Consider the following 20887-nt stretch of genomic DNA (forward strand, 5'->3'; position numbering starts at 1 on the left):
ATCCAATATCTAACAGACATCCGCGACCAAATGAAAGTAAGTGGTGGAGCACGATGGGTGAGCGTTTTTTAAAAATTCCACAATTTTGGTGTTTTTAATAAAAATACACAAATTCTATCGGACTATTTTTACCACCTAAATGAAGTACAATACATGACGAAAAAACAATGTCAGAATCACTGGGATATGCAGAGCCTTTACGGAGTTAAAGTGACACACGTCAGATTTACAAAGTTTGGTCCGGTCGTTAAGGCGCAAACAGGCTTGGTCACTAAGGGGTTAAGGCTGCATTCACAAAGGTTTGGTTTTTAAATTGCAGTTCTCGGGTAATTAAAAGCGGCGTGTCCTGTCTTGGCGTGTATTACGTGTGCCAGGATGGTGTATGGCGGCACACAGCAAGCACACGTGTCCTGGGGTACATGATACAAGCTCCAGCCTTAAATACTGAAGCACTACAGATTTTTTGTGCTCGGCCATGAGAACACAGGGCCCTCCTACAAGAAAGGGTTAAGTCCACACTGGCTGCAGTACAGCGCCCTCCCAGGCAGCTACTTCTTTCCTTACAACCAGCGCTTGACAGAGTACCTGCAATCACTTCAGCGCCCCCTAGCGTACTCCAGATGCGCTCCACTTCCCCCGCGATCACGTGACATGACGCCTTCTTTGTGCGCGGCCGTTTACATGCTAGTCATATTAAGTTTGCTCCTCCCACTTATGACATCATTTTGCGACGCATCCGTGCGTCATCCCTGTGCGACGGCCGGGCTCCGACATGAAGTAAGTGGTGTTATGGGCAGGCAGGACTGTCGGTAGGGGGTAGCGCCGCGGCAGAACAGCGGCGGCTGCTGTTATATAGTATGTAGGACCGTCTTTATTGCTGCGCCCTGGCTCTGTTACATTTGTTGCCTTGCAGGCTATTGAACAGACAGGACTCTGTCACTGGGCACTGCCCACATGGGTGGAATGGGCCGCAGCACGAATATTGTTGTGTTTTTTTACTGCAGCGCATCTTCTGGAACTTTTATGGCGTTTTTCCCGACTTCCATCTCCTGCTTTTTACACCTGACACCAACAGCTCTGATTAGCAGCGCGGCTCATCGGAGCTGTTAACCTTTTAAACGCCGCAGTCAATTCTGATGAGATTGTGAGTTGCCATGCGGGTGTCGTGGCAGCCGGGGGCCTTCTGATAGGGCTGTCATAATAAAATGCCTATCAAGCCATGTCCTTGGGGTGGTTGGTAGAATGCCTGTCCGATCGCAGTATGCCATAATGGTGTTTTTTCCCACTCGCTGCGGCCTGTCCTCTCTGTGGGCGTGCCCTCGCATCGCTTATTTTAATTGGGGCCGGCAAAGCATCACATCAGCATGCTATGCATTGTTTCCCATTGGGGTCTGTCGCTTGGGCTCCCCGCCGATCAGCTGATGGTAGGGGGCCGCAGCCTCTTCATTGTTTACATCTGAACACAATGATTCTCGCACTGCTGACCGCCATGTTATTGATAGCGGCCTTCTGAGTATTACCGGCTTGTCCCACTCACTTCAATAGGACAGGCCTATAATACTCTGAACAGCCGCCATCGATAATACAGCGTTCTGCAGTACAGGCACAACCGTGCTCAGATGTAAACATTCAAGAGGCCGCGGCCCCCTACCATCAGCTGATCGGCAGGGATCCCAATGGACTTCCACTGATCAGATATTGGGGTGGATAGCCCCTTTAATACACCCTGTGATTAGATACGTTCCCCTGGTTCTGGCTGTACATCAGATGCATCACGGACAGGTTATAACTTTTCTTTGCTCTTTTGCAGTCCTTTAACAAAAGTAAAGTTGATTAATGAACTCAATGCCCGCGAGGCAAAGCTTGGCGTGAAGGACTCCGTGTCTTGGCATCAAGACTACAAAGACAGCGCTTGGATCTTTTTGGGTGAGTGGCACAGCATAGCTGCGATCTTGGGAATCTAGTGTGGTGATAGAGACCTTTCCATTAGGGGAACTGTTCTAACAGTAGTGCTCAACCTACCTCACTACCGAGGCCTCTGAAAGTCACGGCTACATTACTTGGTCGTTTCCATAAATCCCGTTGTTTTCAGTGAGGAGAGCTGAGACATTTGCAGCCACTGTTCCGTAAACCGTGGAGTGCCTTATAGGGCATCTGGCATCACCTTTGAGCCCCATAAACTACGTTATGTAGCTTAAAGGTGAGGGAACAGAGGGTCCAGGGAGCTGCTTTTTTTACTCAGCGGGTTTCTCGTTCCAGCGATGTGCCTCCAAGAGATCAGCATGCACATCTTGACTCCTCTTTAACAAGACTGTATAAGCACCGTAGAGATCAGTGCGAGAGTGTGCTTAGACGGCCTTGTGAAAGTCGAGCTGTGTGCACACTGATTTTGTGGGGTACAGTACTGGAACTGGGGACTCTGTATACTAAGCGGCTCCCCTGACTTCCTGTCTCTTCACCTTTGAGCCCCATTACATAGTTTATGGGACTCAAAGGTGATGACAGACGCCTTTAAAGGGGTTGTCCGCCTTACGTAAATATTATCTCAGGGTGCCTTCACACTTGCGATCGAGATATCGCTGCCCTTTTTTAACGCGAATGTCAATAAGACTTTCTATTGTTAAAAATGCATGTCCTATTGACATTTGCATAAAAAAAACTGCAGCAATATTGCAATCGCAAGTGTGAAGGTACTGTAAGAAGCTCTACCATGTGTAAAAATAACAAACCAGTTTATACTCTCCTCTCCTGATTCGTCCAGTGCCCCTCCTCCAGGTCTCCCCTCTGATGTAGTGCTTACGGGCTGCAGCAGCCTGTACAGGACATCACAAGTGGATTCATGCAATGACAGAGCTAAGTGATCAAGTGCTGAGCTATGTCATCGGCTGCAGCAGCCTGTCATCTCCCATGTAGCCTGTTCAGATATTTTAAATAAGTTTGACAACCTCTTTAAATATCTAAGATGGGAAAACCCCTTTAAATAGCCCAGTATTTGTAGACGTGATCAGTATACATACTTTATGTTGAAGCTATTAAGGTAACGTTGTTTGTTTTCAGGTGGGCTGCCGTACGAGTTGACAGAAGGTGATGTTATCTGTGTCTTCTCCCAGTGAGTTTATCATTGTTCTACTTCCTCTTCATAATACTGATTATAAAGGTTAAAGCAACTTTTTTCCCCCTAAATTGCCTTTTCTTCAAGCAACCTTATCTTCTTTACAATAAATCCAAGTTTAGAATTTTTAGAGGGGTGTATTGTGCTGCTTACTATACATTCTGTGACTTGGAACGAACTCCCATCTCCTAGTGTTCGCTATAGGATACCCTATTCCAGCGTCACTTTAGAACAGCTCCAATATGGAGCCACATGTTAAAGATTTTATTAGGGAAATGCAAGATTACCTTATAGGGTTGCAGGTCTAACCTGGATTTTGGCAATGGACGGCTCAGACTTTGCTGATTACATTGTAGCTGACAGAATGCAGGCTTCCACCTCCAGGACCGCAGAGATATTATTGTATCACTCCCGCCAGATGTTTTTCTGCTCGCAACAAAAATTTTGCCCAGCAATTCCGTAAAGAGTCATTCCACTTAAAGGGACGCATCTCTTTTTTTTCCATTAGTTATGTAGGTGAGCTAGTGTTACCTTGGCTAGTTATTCCTATCTGGCTTCTTTCTTCTCAGGTGGTCATGTGATCTCAGTCCTGACCAGCTCAGATTTCCATTGGTTTATGTGCTCCATTTCTAGTCAGATTCTCAGTCTGTGTGATGGTATTACATGAATCCTGACACAAACACTGCTGTCACAGTTACTGCTGATGATCACACAGTCCTGTCACACATGTTCTATTTTTCTGTGTATTTGCACACCTAAGGTCCCTATAGAAGTCAGTGGGGGATTCACAAATACACCTGCAATGCACAAGGAGATGCATGAAAGCTGCTTAATCCTGCTGGAAGAACAACACATCTGGAATTAATTAGCCATTTCAATCAGTGCGTTTGTTTGCTGTTTGTAAAAGAAGACGCCCTGCGAGGGCAAAAAGTGCAGTAAAATACACTGATATGCACGCATCGTTCATTCCACAAAAACGCAGTGCTCGGGCATGCGCAAATGCGTTTACGTTCGTGTGAAACCGACCTAAGGGTCCGTTTATACCAAACGACTTATCATTTGAATGAGCGAGTGATGTCAGTCCGGCCGTGCAGCCTGTTTATACAGACAGATGCATCGTTGGCTCGTTCAAACGAGAAATCGTTTAGTTGCTCACGTGCGCCAGTAAATGACAAGGTCTGCGGAATCGGCAGTTAAACCTAACGATTAGTGAACGAGGCAACGACTGTTTTTATGCCTGCCTATAATGAACGACGAGCGAAAAGTGAACGATTTATTGTTCATTGTTCGGTCGTTGCCTGCATTTACTCCGTACAGTTATCAACTTGTGCCCGTACCGCTGTGTGTTGGGTGCTGGCAGTGGGCATTTGAACATTTGGGGTCCCAAGCGATGGGCCTCAGCCGATCAACTATTGAGGACCTATCCTGAGGCTAGGTGATCAATAGTACTTACCTGGAAAACCCCATTAAGATCATACAGAAAGAGACAAGAACATATTACAAACAATTACAACCCGTTCCAAAAGACCAAGGACAGTCGGACCGTGAGCGGATCCCTCCTGCGTTATTCCCTTGTGAGGGCAGCCTACGCATGATGCTATTTTCTTTCCTCTCTTCCCTGCTCCCATAGGGAAGAATGGGCGGTTCTTCAATATAATCGCCCTAAAATAGGACGTGCTGCAATTTCTCTCTTGCATTGCTGCTTTTCACAGCAAGAGAGAGAAAACTGGCACGTGTAAATGTACCCATTGAAATTAATAGGGTTTTTTCCCCCGTGCGGTTTATGTGCATATTACAGCACACCGAAATCATGCCAGAAAATCCCCCGTGTAACCGGACCCTAGTAAGATAAGGTGAATTCGCATTTAACTCCTTAAGGATGCAGTCTTTTTTTTTTTTTTATTATTATTATTATTTTGTATCTCCTATAGGGACATAATATAGCAAGAAATGTATATAGACCGTGCAGTAAAGTGCTGTGCATATATATATATATATATATATATATATATATATATATATTACAATCAGATCACAATATACAAATTTTATTGTCACACTTTATATACCGCGTTTCCCTAGTCTGATTTTTTTATTTTTTTCCCAGGATTTTCAGGGAGGCTTGAAATATTAGCCATACCCTAAAAGTAAGCCCTAGCTGCATTACATTTCAAAAACACATTACCTAGCAGGCTTGGTTCAGATTCCTTCCGCTGCTTTCGAGATCTCCGGCACGATTCTTGCAGTCCTCTGCAACCGATACAAGATCACTTCCTGGTTACGGGATTTATAAATCCCACCTCTAGAAAGCGATGGCTCTGATTGGTTCTCTGAGCATTGCAGTGATCGGCTGAGCAGCTCCTAAAGAACGGCAGGATTTATGAATTCGCTAAGCCAATTTGTGACTTTGCTGAGTGGGGCATTTTGGGAGATGTAGTTTTTTTTTGTGCTACAATGTGGAAATCTGAATCTGGCTGGAAGGAAGCGGTGTTGCAGGTTGGCAAAAAGAGGTACTAGAGTTCAGCTTGCTGATTTAGATAAATATAGACAATACAGAGATCTCTCCTATCATCTATTTATACCCAGGACTTCGTCTGTAACAAGGGGGCGCCCTCTATGTCTAGAGGAGAGGAGGTTTCTACACAGACATAGAAGGGGGTTCTTTGCTGTAAGAGCAGTGAGACTATGGAACTCTCTGCCTGAGGGCTCTTTTACACTGGCGCATATACATCGCATTTTTATGCCCAGACGTATATATGCTACCGATGTGAAGCACTGGTTTCCAATGCATCCATTCAAAAAGGGTGAATATACACCATGTGAAATCGTAAAAAATGGAACATACGCGGCCAAAATACGCGCCAACGCATATATGTTGGGCAAAAAGATAATTCTGGAACTATCTTTTGGCCAATGTACGCCGATGGGTCCCATAGACTCCTATTGGAGCAGGTGGAAAAAGGGAGGGGGAGGCATTTTTGCTGCGAGAAGCTTACAAGTGCCTCTATGTAGACATTAGAAGTCAATTTAGAGGATTTAAGCCGAGCCAGGGACTTCTGGGGTCCAACGTTTTTTTCTCGATAAAACCACGCTCGTGGTCGTGTAAATGAACGATTATGCTGGCGGGAAAAAGTCCTTTCACATGATTTTATGGCACCGGCAAGAAAATGTAACTCGCTATGCCCGTGATAAAGAGCCCTGAGAATGTGGTGATGGGGAACTCTCTGAAAGAGTACAGGAGGGGCCTGGACATCTTTCTTTATATGTTATAATGATGGGTCGGTGATCCGGGGATTATTCTGATTGCCAAATTGAAATCGGAAAGGAATTTTTTCCCCTTCAGGGTGACTACCCACTACAGTCTTTTTTCACCGCGAAATTTGCTGCGTTTTTTTTCTGCAGGGGTCTATGGGACTTGTAATGTTAAAATCATGATCGCGCAAAATCGCAATTTACTGCGATTGCGATTTTAACATTACAAGTCCCATAGACCCCTGCAGAAAAAAAAAACGCAGCGCAGTGAAAAAAAACCTGTAGTGGGTAGTCACCCTAAATGTGGAAAATTGGCTTCTACTTCATTGGGTTTACATCTTTTTCGGGATAAACATTGGGGGGTAATAGGCCCAACTGGATGGACATGACTTTTTTCAGCCTTCCATTCTATATTACTGTGTGTTGTTACATTTGCCTTGTGAATGTTATGTTTCATTAATTTCCTAATAGTCAGTATCTACTCTACTCTTTCTTGAATATAAAAAAAGGGCTTAAAGGGAACCTGTCACCACCTGTGAGCACCATGAATGAAGTTCTTGTGCTCGCTCATAGGGCAGGTCCTATGGAGTCCTGGGATATAGATATATATACTCTCTTAGCCTCCGTTTCCATGTTATTACCCATGGTAATCGGCGCTCTGACAGCGCAGCCTGTAGAAACACTGTTCACACACGGGTACAACGTAGGAACGTGGAGATGACTGAGTATATAAAATAATACTCTGGACTCCATGGGACCTGCCTTGTGAGCAACATCATTTATGGTGCTCATAGATGGTGATGGGTTTCCTTTTGGGGGTTTTACCACGATTAAGGTTTATCCACTTGTTACTAATACCAGGGTGCCAATTCCCCCATGTCACATCAGTACGGCCGCTGTAAGTTAGCACGTGCTCTATGGCAGTTGTAGTTCCAGTGATTCAGCACATATCTCCTGTCCTGTAGGTAAGGGATGTTTATTGAGGGGAAAAACCCCTATAAAGTCTTTCTAGTTTTATGTTGATCTAACAGTTGACTATTTTCATGTAGTCCTTTGTTAATGGTTTTATACTTCTGATGCAACTGTGTTTTATGCAGATACGGGGAAATAGTGAATATTAATCTGGTTCGTGACAAAGTGTCCGGACGCTCTCGTGGATTCTGCTTCCTGTGTTACGAAGATCAGCGAAGTACAGTCCTGGCGGTAGATAATCTCAATGGCATCAAGGTTAGTGATTGACTTGTAGTAACTGTATTGGTTATGGTCTATATACACGTGGTGGTTTACCTTTGTTCTTCTCTGGTAGTTGAAAGGGCGTACGATCCGTGTGGATCATGTGGCCAATTACCGCCCCCCTAAGGATGGTGAAGACGTTGATGAAGTGACACAAGCCCTGAGAGAGAGCGGTTGTGGTGCCAAGACTCCTCCTCCCTCCTCCTCCTCCTCCTCAGAAGAAGAAGATACAGAGGAACTGCAAAGGCCAAGGAAAGGTATCTCCCTTCCTCTGATTGTTGATGAGCTGTGCAGGATATCTTATAATGTTCTAGTCAAAGCAGGAATATACTTTAGATCTAAGCTAGGGCTGGGCAGTTTTGCCTAAAATTAAAATCTTGACTCATTTTTTTCCTCTGGATCAGCATGATTCCGGCAATACCATGTTTATACAGTTTTGTTTTTTTTCCTATTTTTGTACACTAATTTTTTTTTCTTTTAAACATTTGCTTTCGTGCTGCCGCTGTTATGGCACTCTGCCCCCCGAGCGCCAGATGGGGTGCCCTGAACTTCCCGCACCCCACTGTCCCTGCCTACTTGCCTCGGCCCTGGCTAACCCCAGGCGGACAACTGGACGGCGGTCCCTATTCTGGCTAGGGACCTGGCGACTGACAAGAAGAAACTACCTGATGGGGGGACAGAGTGCCGACAGAGAGGCAGATGGAAAAGACCAACAGGACTTACAAGGCAAAGCAAGGCTGGAGATAGAAGCTGACAAGCGAACTAGAAGGAGACTGACTAGCAACTAGCACTGACTGAGACAGGCTGACTAGATGCAAGCAGAACCAATAACTGGCAGTGAGCTCAGGTCACTGCCAGCCTTATAAACGAAAGACTCCGCCCCGGGGCGGAGAGTGGGAGGAGCCAGCTCCCCCACTACTGCACAAGAGAGTTGGAGGAGTGCGGGTGGCGCCCTACGGGCGGACACGCCCACGCCGCCGCGCACCAGCCGCTCCACGTCGCCGGGAGAGCCCCGACGTCAGGGCTCCAGGACGCCGGAGCCGACGCCGGGGTGGCGCGCACTGACCGCGGGACCCTGCGCCGCCCTGCATGGTAACAGCCACATTCTAAGAGTCATTATATTTAAATTTTTTTATCGAATTAGTTCTAGTCTTCGTTTATCCCATTTTGATCACTTTTAATTCCATTTTTTTCTAGCGGCAAGATTAACAAAATCTGCAATTCTGGCATGGATTTTATGTTTTTTAGTCCATTCATCACATAGTATAAATTGCATGTTAAATTAATTCTACAGGTCAGGACAATTCTGTCAATACCAATTTATTTATTTTTCAATATTTTACTACATTTTCATGCTTTGAAAAAATAATAATTAAAAAATTCTACTGCTGCATTTAAAGACCCCTAACATTTTTTTGTTCCCCCTTTTTTGTGCTAAATAAGGTTTTTTTGTTTTTTTTCTGGCAGGATGAGTTGTGCTTTTTTATGGTGCCATTTCGTGATCCACATGACTTTTTGTGATGCAAGATTAGTTATTTTTGTCCTGTCTTTATTTTTTATGGCATGCACTATGGAGTTTAAACATTGCACAAACTTCTTAATATGGGTCATTACTAAAGTGACAATACCAGATATGTGATGATTTTTTTCCTTTTTTACATAATGGGAGGTGGGGTTTTGACTTATTTTATTTGTATAAATTTTTTAACTTTTTAAGGTGCATTTACACACAGATGATCGCTCAAGATGGGTTTTGAGCGATCATTTTGCATAAAATACTGCTTGGTACTAATGCCTATTAGTACCAATTAGTAGCGTGTGAGCAATTAGGAGCTGTATTCAGAGAACAGACCATCCGCTGCTCTCTAAATAAATTCCCTTCGTTCTGCCACGGGGCTGACAGCTTAGACAATGTAATCAGCGCTCCCCGGGCAGAACACAGCGTGCGGTCCTTCTTATCAGCTGTTCTGCCGAACTGAAATTCATCGTTCGGCAGTAAAGTGAAAGATGAACACATTTACACACAATGATTATCGCTCAAAAGATGGCTTTTGAGCCATAATTGTTGTCTAAATGGGCCTTTACTTTTGTCCCACTATGTCGCTACTTTCTGCCATGATACACTACTATTGTGTATTATGCTACCGTTTATGGGGCAGACCTGGAGACCATCTTCAAGACTCTGGATGCCATAACAGCTCATTTGGACCCCCAATCACATTGCAGTGGTCTGATGAGGGACCTCCCTGTGTCAGCCTTTTACATGTTGTGGTCACATTGACTGCGGCATGTAAAGGGTTAAAAGGCTGGATTGGCTTCTACAGATGAAGCACGTAATTTTAATGTGCTTTACCAATAAACGTCGATCAGCTGTAAACCTCGCAGTTTGAAATGGAGTGGAAATGCCAGAAAAATGCAATAAAAAGTGGAGAAACAGCCTTGTACATGAGTTGTATTGAGCAGTGTTTAGCTGTTGTGTCGGCATCGGGGGTCTCCGCAGGAGCAGTGAGAAATGGTAAATTAATATGATTAATCGCCCAGCCTTAACCTAAGCTAACCCTGTAGTCACATAGAATGACTGTCATCGTGCAGGGCTTAAAACCTCTACTTGTTGTCCTAAAATATATAGAAGTAATTACTCGTATCGGATTCCTTAGTTTAACAGTTAGCAATAGGAAATGTTAGATTTGATTAAAATTAGTTTAACTTAACCAAATAAAACAACTCCGTGATTTACTGTCATCACAGAGAAAAAGAAAAGAAAAAAGGAAGGCAAGGACCATTCAAATGAAAGAAGCAGCGGAAAGGTCGTTAAGGCAATTAAACAAGAACATAATGATCCGGGGTATGAAAAGTACAATAGTAAGCAGCCGAGTGCCAGAGAGAATGAGAACGATTCCCCAACAGACACTGCTTCAAGAAGTAGTTCTAATCCGCCACACCATGAGAAATACAGAGCTCATCATAGTGGATCAGACAGACACGCCGAACAGAAACCAAAGTTACCGGAGAACAAACACAGAGATGAAGGATCAAAAAGACCAAAAGAACATGAGAGGTGGAGAAGGTGACCAATTCAGATTTATAGGAAAGACGAAAACAGCAATTCTGGAACTTAAAGGGACTTTTGGGGTCAGGAGAATTGCTTTTTACATAAATTATATATTAGAAAAAATAAACATTTTTAATATCATCAATGACTTCTGTCTTCTAATTTTGCAGTTCCGCAGGTATGTTTTGCAGTACGACAGTCAGCCATACTCTTTTCATAAAGCAATCTTGTGACATTTTACATCACTAATTGAGATGAGAGAGCATACTCGCTAAGGGCAATTACTCAATCGAGCATTGTCCTTAGCGAGTACCTGCCCACTCGGAAGAAAAGATTCGGCGGCGGGGGAGAGCGGGGAGGAACGGAGGGGAGATCCCCCACTCCCCCCTGCTCACTGCCGCAACTCACCTCTCACCCGCGCCGGCAGCCGAACCTTTTCTTCCGAGCGGGCAGGTACTCGCTAAGGACAATGCTCGATCGAGTAATTGTCCTTGGCGAGTATGCTCACTCATCTCTAATGACTAACATCCAGATCGGTGGTAAGGGCAGGAAATATAATGGGCATCTTCACTCCCATTAAAATCAATGGGAGCAAAGCCATCTATTACATTTCCACCTCTGAGCAGCGGGGCCGGACGTGAAATAGACAGCTATGCTCTTATTGATCTCAATGGGAAAAAAATTACGTATTACACTTCTGTCCTGACCACTGTTGCAGATGTCCAGCCCTGCTGCACCGACAGACGATCCCTGCTAATCTGATATGGATGACTTATCCTGAGGATTGGTCATCAATACTAAAAAAAGGCAAAACCCCTTTAAGTATATTTAAGTCTTTTTTGGCAATGTTATATTTTCTGTGCCGTTATCATATAAAAAAAAAATAATCCTGAAGTCACGTCTAAGCAGTCATCTCATCGCAGGCAACATCCATATTATGAGTCTAAAGCTGAATAACACCAGCTGCATATTTGACAACATAATAATCACAGCTTACCCCCTACCCCTCTCTGCTCAGGTGACAGAGCCTGCCTAGAACACTTTTCCATAGGAGTCAATGAGTCGCATCACCCATTGTCTTCAATAGGACCTTAAATACATCGTATGGCTCACATGCCGTGTGATGCTTTCCATTGAGATCAATGGGAAACCCTCTTCCGATCCTCTATCGCGTGTGAAGATCGGAATTTCACAGAAGGGATGCCAGGAGTTTTTACCTGTACAAAACAGGTGGCCGAGCACGATTTCAGGACTAGTTTCTCAGCCCGATATCGTGCCTGTCTGTGTGCAGTTAGCCTTAGGGTGCTTTCATACCTGCACTGGGGATTCCACTTTCCTGCTCTGTTAAGGGGAATCCCTACAGTTGAACAGCTCTGTTGCTGGATGGAACTGAACAGCGCCGGGCGGACCCCTTTGCCTGTAATGGGGTCCACCCAGCTGCCCGGTTTTGGAACAGAAGCAAAAGCGCTGCATACGGCTCTTTTTCTTGCAGTATTTGCAGCCGGATCAGCGAAGAAACATCCGGACGGAGGTTCTGACACAGATGTGAAACCAGCCTTACTTTTCCTTTTTTCATTTATATTTTAACCCCTTAGTTGACGAGCCGATAGTGTTTTTAAGTCCTACCTAAGTGGGCTTTAATCCCCGCGGACGTAAAAACCTGCATCCTGCAGGGATTACTGCCACGTGGGCTATGGACAGGACAGCTCCATGCTGTCGGTGCCTGGCAGCATTACGTCAACCGCATGCGCAGAAGGCTGGGAGCCGTGGCAAATTTAAAATCTCCTGAAGGTAGCCAGGAGATGTCAGCGAGGACCACGGTATCCAATGAATACTGGCGATCACGATAGTCATGTATATACCCGCTGCCCATACGCAACTACATTGTGTACGGACTGCAGACACCCGCATCATTGCTGAGCAATGGCAATAAAAACAAGAAAAGGTGTACTGCGCACGACCGCTTGTGTGAGTACGCAGTTATGCGCAGCACATTGCAGGGCCACAGCCAGGCGCACAGCTGGGATCCACTGCAGGTCTCCGCAAGCAGACTCCACATACGTCCGTGTGAGTCCGGCATTATTCGGACCGCTACCTGTAATACGTAATTTTCAAGAAGCCCCGGGAACGCTCGCCTTCCTGCAGTTCCAGGAGCAGCTTGTTGAGCGCCTTCTGTGCAAGACCACCGCACCTCAGCAAGCTTACGAAGTCTCACAGAGCGCCATTTTTTGTACCCAATCCCTGCTACTGAGGTCAGGAAATACACCCCCCAAAAGCATGGGAGCAGGAGGGATACCCGGTTTTTATTTCCCCATGTGCCCATCCCAACCAGGCCCCCGTAATTACACCTGTCTTTTGACATACAACACAGTTTACGTTATTACTTTTATGTAAGATTTAGAGAATGCCAAAGAGGGTGCAGAGGGGGGGTGGGGGAAGAGATTATTTTCAGGGAGTCAATTTTTTTTTTTCTGTACAAATGAGCAATGGGGCCAAGAATTCAGTTGCACCCTGAAATCCAATGGGTGTTCCATCCATTATAGGCCTAGCCATGTGTCCAGTACGTAGATTAGGGATACAATGGGTATGTTTCCGAACACGGTACAAACGGGGATCCATTTTGGGTGTACATCCTCATTCATATGAGTGCTGTACAAAAAAGAAACTGCTTTTAAAATGACTTAAAGGGGTTGTCCCGCGGCAGCAAGTGGGGTTATACACTTCTGTATGGCCATATTAATGCACTTTGTAATATACATTGTGCATTAAATATGAGCCATACAGAAGTTATTCACTTACCTGCTCCGTTGCTAGCGTCCCCGTCGCCATGGTTCCGTCTAATTTCGGTGTCTTCTTGCTTTTTTAGACGCGCTTGCGCTGTGCGGTCTTCTCCCTTCGGCTCCGCCCCCTTGTACGCGTCATCGCGTAGCTCCGCCCCCGTCATGTGCAGATTCCAGCCAATCAGGAGGCTGGAACCGGAACACGTCATGGGGCGGAGCTACGCGATGACGCGTACAAGGGGGCGGAGCCAAAACGCAGATGCTGCCGAGCGGAGCCGAAGAGAGAAGACCGCACAGCGCAAGCGCGTCTACAAAAGCAAGAAGACACCGAAATTAGACGGAGCCATGGAGACGAGGACGCTAGCAACGGAGCAGGTAAGTGAATAACTTCTGTATGGCTCATAGTTAATGCACGATGTATATTACAAAGTGCATTAATATGGCCATACGGAAGTGTATAACCCCACTTGATTTCGCGAGACCACCCCTTTTAAGTGCTAAAAAAAAATGAAAATCGTAATTATTTCCTTCTGCTTTGCTTTTCTGCAATTCGAAAACTGTGGGGTCAAAATATGCAGTACACCCCTAGAGGAATTCGTTAAGGGGTCTCGTTTTCAAAATGGGGTCATTTGTGGGGGTTCTCCATCATTTTGGCAGCTCAAGAGCTCTACAAGTGGGCAATGGGGCCTAAAACACCTTCACGCAAAATGTCTGTTCTGAAAGCTATCGGCTGCTTTCATTAGGGCCCCGTTGTGCATACAGACATGAGATTAGGGCCACAATGGGTATGTTTCTTAACACAGAACAAGCAGGGGTATTCATTTGGAGGTGCAAGTCTTCATTCCAATGTACACTGTACAAAAAAAATGTTTTTAAATTCACACAATTGCCAATAAAATGAAAATAGTAATTTTTTCCCTTCTGCTTTGCTTAGATTCATTCAAAGCCACCGGCTGCTCCTTTCAGTTTGGGCCCCGTTATGCATACAGACATATTATTAGGGCCACAATGGGTATGTTTCTGAACACAGGAGAAACAGGGGGATCCATTTTGGGGTGTAAATCCTCATTTTAATGTGCCCTATAAAAAAACAAAAACCTGCCTTTAACATGACATTTGCAAAAACATGAAATTGTATGTTTTCTCCTCTAAATTGCATTACCTCCTAAAAAAAAACCCGTGGGTTTCAAATACTCCTGTCCCCCCCCCCCCCCCCCCCCACAGTGAATACAATGAGATATAGTTTTTAAAATGGGGTCATTTGTGGGGTTATCTATCATTCTGAAACTTATGAGCCTTTGCAATCTCAGCTTGGTGCCGGTAAACAAAGTGTTCCTCAAAATGTTGATAATCAATGTTAAATGGTTAAAAAAGAAAGCTTTTCAAATGTGCATTCAGAATAAAGTATAAAGTAAAGAAAATATATATATTAAAAATTTGTACAGTATGTTTGCACATATTTAATATTACAATTGAAAATGTGAAATCTTTTAAAAAATGTTCCTACTTTTGGCACTTTAAATAAATATACACATTCTGACTATTTTTACCCCCTAAAATGAAGTACAACATGTGGCGGAAAAACAACGTCAGAATCGCTTTGATACGCAAAACCTTTACGGAGTTATGTTAAAGTGACGCATGTCAGATTTCCAAAATTTAGCTCTGTCACTAAGGGGTTAAACAAACATTTCAGTCATATACTTTTTATTGTCATTTTAATTTATGGTCCAGATGTATCATTCCGTATCTGCCTTCAGTCTTGGATACAGGAGACCACATTCTGACCCTAGACTTTGACCCTGAAAGCAACACTTTTCACCCGAAGTTGCTGCAAAAAAATGATTTCCTGTTAGAGTTCTGTAAATTGGAGGAACAGCAAGTCGATCCAGTATTGTCTTCGCTAGAGCAGGAACTGCAGGCTGAAGAAGAGTGGCGCAGAGTCTCAACGACTCAAGAGTGATGTACAATACAGACTGTGCCCACGCCTTGTCCTCCTCTCCTCCCTTAAACAACTTCCACGGAGCCTGACTCTGAAAGAAAGCATTTGAAGCCCGCACACCGCTGTCAATCGCCTCTAAGGCTTTGTTGGCCTTGAAGCCATTCATGTATCGGTCAACCAGATTAGGCAGCTCTTTAAAAGTTGCCAGCAGTCTTTGTAATTCATTACGGGCAGCAGGTGGCACACTTTTGCATTGATAATTTGGCCAACATTGGCCAGGGTTTATGGTGGGCGCAGTGCAGCGGTTCAACAGTCCACCCAGCGCATCAGCAAGCTCCGAGTTTAACAGTTTGCGAACAGTATCGTGTGTAAAGTCACAGTCTCGCTCAGGGGAGCCATGGCGAAGCAAAAAGTAGCGAAGCCCATCTCTTGTATACTTCTTAATGCATTCAGTAGGATCCACAACGTTCTGGAGGCTTTTTGACATCTTGATCCCATTACAGATCCAGTGAGAATGGACAAGTAATTTTTTGGGCGGAGGAAGATCTGCTGCTAATAAGAAAGCTGGCCAATATATGGCGTGAAAGCGTAAGATATCTTTACCAAGCAAATGCGTTGAGGGTCCCCAAGGGGCAAAGTTTAGATCTGGATATCCTGCCACACTTAGATAGTTGATCAAGGCATCCAGCCAGACGTAGACCGTGTGAGAAGAGTCGGAAGGAACAGGGATGCCCCACGACACACGATTACTTTGGCGAGACACCGAAAGATCTGGTAACTCTTCCTCCAGCCATTGTTGAACAATACGGAGAAATGGGCTAGGATGGATCGGTTCTGTCCGAAGCCAATCAAGGAGCTTAGGGCGTAACTGAGAGAGTCGGAACATGTAGTTTTCTTCACTCATCCAATGTACCTAAAACCAGAAGAGAAAGGATAGAAAAGATTAAACTACAGTACTACACGGTTACTGCAAATAAACTAGTCACATTTCTATGTGCAGGGTCTCTTGTAAGTGTATTTTTTGTACCCCAGAACTCTCTTAATTTTTTCTTTCTTAACCCTTTCCAATCCACTGTCTGACGTCTAAAGACATTCTGATTGAAGGCTGTACAGCTCCGATGTCGGAAGACGTCCAGCAGGGTATTCTTACTGTAGATTACTGGCCGCTCTGTTGTCGGGGGCCTCTCCAGCATGTCACATACCACAGTACTGTCTCTAGCCAGCAGATGGCGCCATTGTATAGTGGCAGAAAGAGAAAGCCCCCTAGGAAACCTTGAATCCAAAATTAAATTGCAATGGGTTAAAAGCCGCACCATTTGGTGCCGATCCGCAGCAGATTTCAACTCTTTATTTGAATTGAAGGGATCAAATCTGCTGCCAACCTGGGGTGCAGATTTTTCCATTGTGGTAAATCCACAGCAAATCCTCCCCGTGTGAACAGACCATAAAGTAGTCATGTCCTTCTAGATATATTTTTATAGACTTCAGGTCAGGACTTTTATGCAGTAAACTACTGCCACAATGGAGCCCACCCTCCATCTTCCTCCAGTACCTGATGTCCGCTTTCAAGTGACACTCGGACTTTCTGGCCTTCTGCATCTGTGCTCTCCCGGGTCTGCTCCTCACTTAGAAAAGCTTCATCGGCAGTGCAGTACCACCCCTGGTACGTCCCCTTGTAGATATAGCCGTTCTCTTCCAGCTTTTTCCAGAAGTGACAAACTGCTTGCACGTGACGGGAGTCTGTCGTGCGCACAAAGTCCGTGTAAGAGATGGCCATTGTGTCAAACATGGTGCGGAACTGTTGGGAAACCAAAGTGCAGAAGTCCAATGGGTCCCAACCCAAAGCAGCGGCAGCTTGCTGCACCTTGATGCCATGCTCGTCAGTACCTGAGGAAAAAAAACACATTAAAAGAGGTTTTCCAGGCAGCGTTGGCTGTCAGGGCTGGACTACAGCGGGGTCAGAGTGGAAGCGCTGCTCCGACACTAGTACAGTGGTTGGTGCTCGTAATTACAGGCACAGCTCTCATTGAAATCAATGGGAGCAGTACTTGTAATTACATGAAACAATTACTAAGGTAGACAGAATAAAAACAGAAGGTGGCGCTACTCCTGAAATATCTGGGGATAGAAACTTTTTTTTTCAGTAAGTGTAAATTAAAAGATTGTTTAGAATTAAAGGGCCTTTCTGCTGATTTTTAAATTTATTTATTATGTAGCTATCCCATCAGTATATATAAATCCGCTAGTGTTACCTTTGTTAGTTATTTCTGCCTTTCAAACTCCTGGTCTCGTTCTCCACAGATGGTCATGTGATCTCAGTTCTCACTAGCTCAGATCTACTTGGCTTTACGTGTTCTCAAACTAGTCAGTTTTCCAGTCAGCATCATTCCTGTGATGGACCCTACCACACAAGCTCTTCAGAAAGGGACACAAGTATTCCTATCACTGTTATTGATGATGATCTCACAGCTCCCGTCACACAGTTATTATAGAGGAGATCACAGCTCAGCCTCCTGACTGTATACTTATGGCGTGTAGCTTATTTAGGTGAATACAGAAGGTAATGGCAGTGTCGCAGGAATGTTGAAGTCTGGAGTTGCTTATGTGATATTGTGTTGATGCAGCATGGGAATGTTAACAGAGCATAGAGAAACTAAGCAGGGAGAAATCTAAACCTCAAGATGGAGCTTGATCAGTATCAGACAGGAGGCTGCACTGCATGGAAGGGACTGCACTATACAGAGGAGACCTCCAGAGTGTGACGGACAATCAGAAGAGGACAAGGATGGAAAAAAATTGTTATTGCCAGATTGGCCCTTTCAAGGGCTGGATTTGAAGTTTAAAACTTTTGACATGTTATTAGGGGTTTTCCGCAGCCAGACACCCACCGATTAAAACTCCTGAATGCCCCTGTGATTTATCAGAAGTTTTGACCACTGGAGGTCCAGGTGCTGAGACCCCCACCGATCACTGGAATAAGCTAGCTGATGCGCTCGTCCAAGTGATGTCACTGCTAGCTACCTAAAGACGGACCCAATGGAAAGTCTATGTGCCCGAATGCTGAAGGATCGCAACATCACTTCCAATAGCTGATTATAGAGAGTCCTCAGCCGCGATCGGATATTGCTGACCTCTCTTAAAGATAAGTCATCCATGTGGAGCTCCCAGAAACCCCCTTTAACCCTTTCCAATCCAATTTGTATCCTGGTTTTCCTAGGGGGCTTATTCTTTTTCTGCCGTTATACAATGGCGCTATCTGCTGGCTAAAGCCAGTACTGCATGAGGTGTCACGTTGGATAGGCTCCAACAGCAGAGAGGCTGGCAATATACAGTAAGAGAACCCCAACGGACGTCTTCAAACATTGGAGCTGTACAGCCCTAAATCATAATGTCATTAGACAGTGGATTGGAAAGGGTTAATACATCTCCATGGCTTAAGAACAGGGCAGGAAGAAGAGTCATCCTAGCGGCTCCCTTCTATGTTGATGGACGTCTCCAGCTGCTGGGGACGTCATGCGCTCCACGTATAAAGAGGCTTCAGGCGCGTGTGCTGCGATGACTCCTCCACAGGAATGAGGTCACACGTATGTACCATGTCCAAGTGTCGTATGAGGAGCGCATGACATCCCCAGCAGCTGAAGCGGACACGTCCATCAACATGGAAGAGGGTGATTTTCGCAGAAGAGAGAGAGGGTGGGCCGCTGGTCGATGTGAGCCGCCCATCGGATGGTCCGAGGTGAATAACTTACGGCGTGGAAGCCTTCCTGCAGCTCTATCTATAGATGGGAGTCCTGGCGCACAGAGGTAATGCCGCCGGTTTAACCATCACTCAGTCGCCCGGCAGCAGTATAGTCAGTTTAACGCCGGCTCACACGACCGTATTGGAATTGCGTATTACGCAAGCTGTGTACGCCCGTGTGATATGCGGTACATCGCAGGCAATCAATTACATTGCCTTACACAGCATGTTCTCTATTGTCGTGTATATACCCGCAGCCCATATACAATTACATTGTGCATGCGTTACGGTATAAAAGAGTCATCGCCAAGCAACGCCGGAAATACAAAAAAAAAACAGGTGTACTGTACGGCGTATTATTTAGCCGCCATATGCGCTGTACGCAGGGTCACGGCTGGGTTCACAGCTGTGAAATGCTGCAGGAACCCGCAGCGTTTTAGGTTTACGGACGTAATAGGCAAAAATTAGCTGATAGACTTTCTGCAGGCCCTCGTCACGTGAGCGTGCGCAGGATGCACGGGCTTTTTTGTGCATGCATCAGCGTGTTTTACTGTACGTTTGTTTTGTACCTGCAGTGCATGTTTATTTGTGTGCTCTACCCCTTAAGGACACGGCCCTTAAAAAAATCGTAACTCCTTTATTTATCCATCGACGTCGCTGTATGAGGGCTTGTTTTTTACGGGATGAGTTGTAGTAGTCAATGGTGCCTTTTAAATATACTATATAATGTACTGAAAAACTTTTTTTTTTAGCCCCCCCCTGGGAGACCACAACTAGTGATGCTTTGATCGCTCCAGCAGTATGATGCACCGCCATAGCATTACATCATACTGCTATCGGGCAGGCAGTCTATCAAGCCACCCCATGGGCATGGCTTGATAGGCATTTTGCCGTGACACCCACATGGCTCCCTGCAATCTCATCATGGGGGGCGTATGGGACCCTTTCCCCCTAAACATTGTCCAGGGGATTTAAATGCTGCTGTCAGAATTGACAGCAACCTTTAAAGGGTTAACAGGTTTGATGAGCCGCGTGGCTGCTGGCTGTAAGAAACAGCCGGCGTTGTATTAAGAGATATATCGCGACAATGCAGGACGTAACCGCACATCCTATAGCGTTAAGGGGTTAAAGACGCACTGATTGAAATGGCTAGTCTAATGATTCCCGGATCGGTTCTTGTCCCTGCGCCGCAGTGGTTCGCGCGTCTCCCTATGTATTTTGCGCACATTGACTTCTATGGAGACTTTTGGTGCACAAGAAGGGTGCAGCTTTTGCACATGTGAACACGGCTGTGTATAACCGGTTACTGCAGACCCCATATCCCGGGAGCGGTCGGTAGAGGCGCACTTACCGGTGCTCAGCCTGCTGCCCCGCCCGCACAGCGCCGAGTACCGGTGCTGCACGTCGGCCAGCAGCGCGGAGTACACGTGTCCGAGGTGCGGGGCGGCGTTCACATAGAAGATCGGGGTGGTGAGCAGCTGCGGGGTCGTTACTCCTCCGTAGCCGGCCCTCCGCATACACTGTACGGGGCCGCGCCGCAGCGTCCGGCCAACAAGCCGCCACATTGTAGCACTTATGGCATAACCTGCCAGGAAAAGCGGCGGTCACGTTTTAGCCGCTGGCCTGTCGTTACACACACAGCAGCTGGCGGAACCACTGCACGTTCTAGACGGGACAAGAACCACATGAGTTGTGCACTTCTGTAAAGGTCTCCGCCCTCACTAAACATGGCCGCGCTCGCGGCTCTCCGCCCTCACTAAACATGGCCGCACTTGCT

The 20887-nt window shown here is 45.6% G+C and overlaps 2 protein-coding genes across 2 annotated transcripts; one reads left to right on the forward strand and one right to left on the reverse strand.

The window, feature by feature from the left end:
* Positions 1-738: 738 nt before the first annotated feature.
* RBMX2 (RNA binding motif protein X-linked 2) lies at positions 739-10790 on the forward strand. The gene is made up of 6 exons (XM_066581024.1): positions 739-777; positions 1811-1926; positions 3058-3109; positions 7462-7591; positions 7671-7854; positions 10346-10790. The coding sequence occupies exons 1-6, from the start codon at positions 773-775 to the stop codon at positions 10666-10668; spliced, it is 810 nt and encodes a 269-aa protein (XP_066437121.1). The 5' UTR covers positions 739-772; the 3' UTR covers positions 10669-10790.
* Positions 10791-14656: 3866 nt separating this feature from the next.
* On the reverse strand, positions 14657-20821 carry MARS2 (methionyl-tRNA synthetase 2, mitochondrial). Its single transcript, XM_066581025.1, has 3 exons — positions 20462-20821; positions 16924-17258; positions 14657-16284 (listed from the first exon to the last, which is right to left on the reverse strand). Exons 1-3 carry the CDS (start codon positions 20673-20675, stop codon positions 15169-15171), a joined length of 1665 nt encoding a protein of 554 aa, XP_066437122.1. The 5' UTR covers positions 20676-20821; the 3' UTR covers positions 14657-15168.
* Between the last annotated feature and the right edge of the window lie 66 nt (positions 20822-20887).

The sequence above is a fragment of the Eleutherodactylus coqui genome, chromosome 10 (genome assembly GCF_035609145.1).
Source record: "Eleutherodactylus coqui strain aEleCoq1 chromosome 10, aEleCoq1.hap1, whole genome shotgun sequence".
NCBI lineage: Eukaryota > Metazoa > Chordata > Amphibia > Anura > Eleutherodactylidae > Eleutherodactylus > Eleutherodactylus coqui.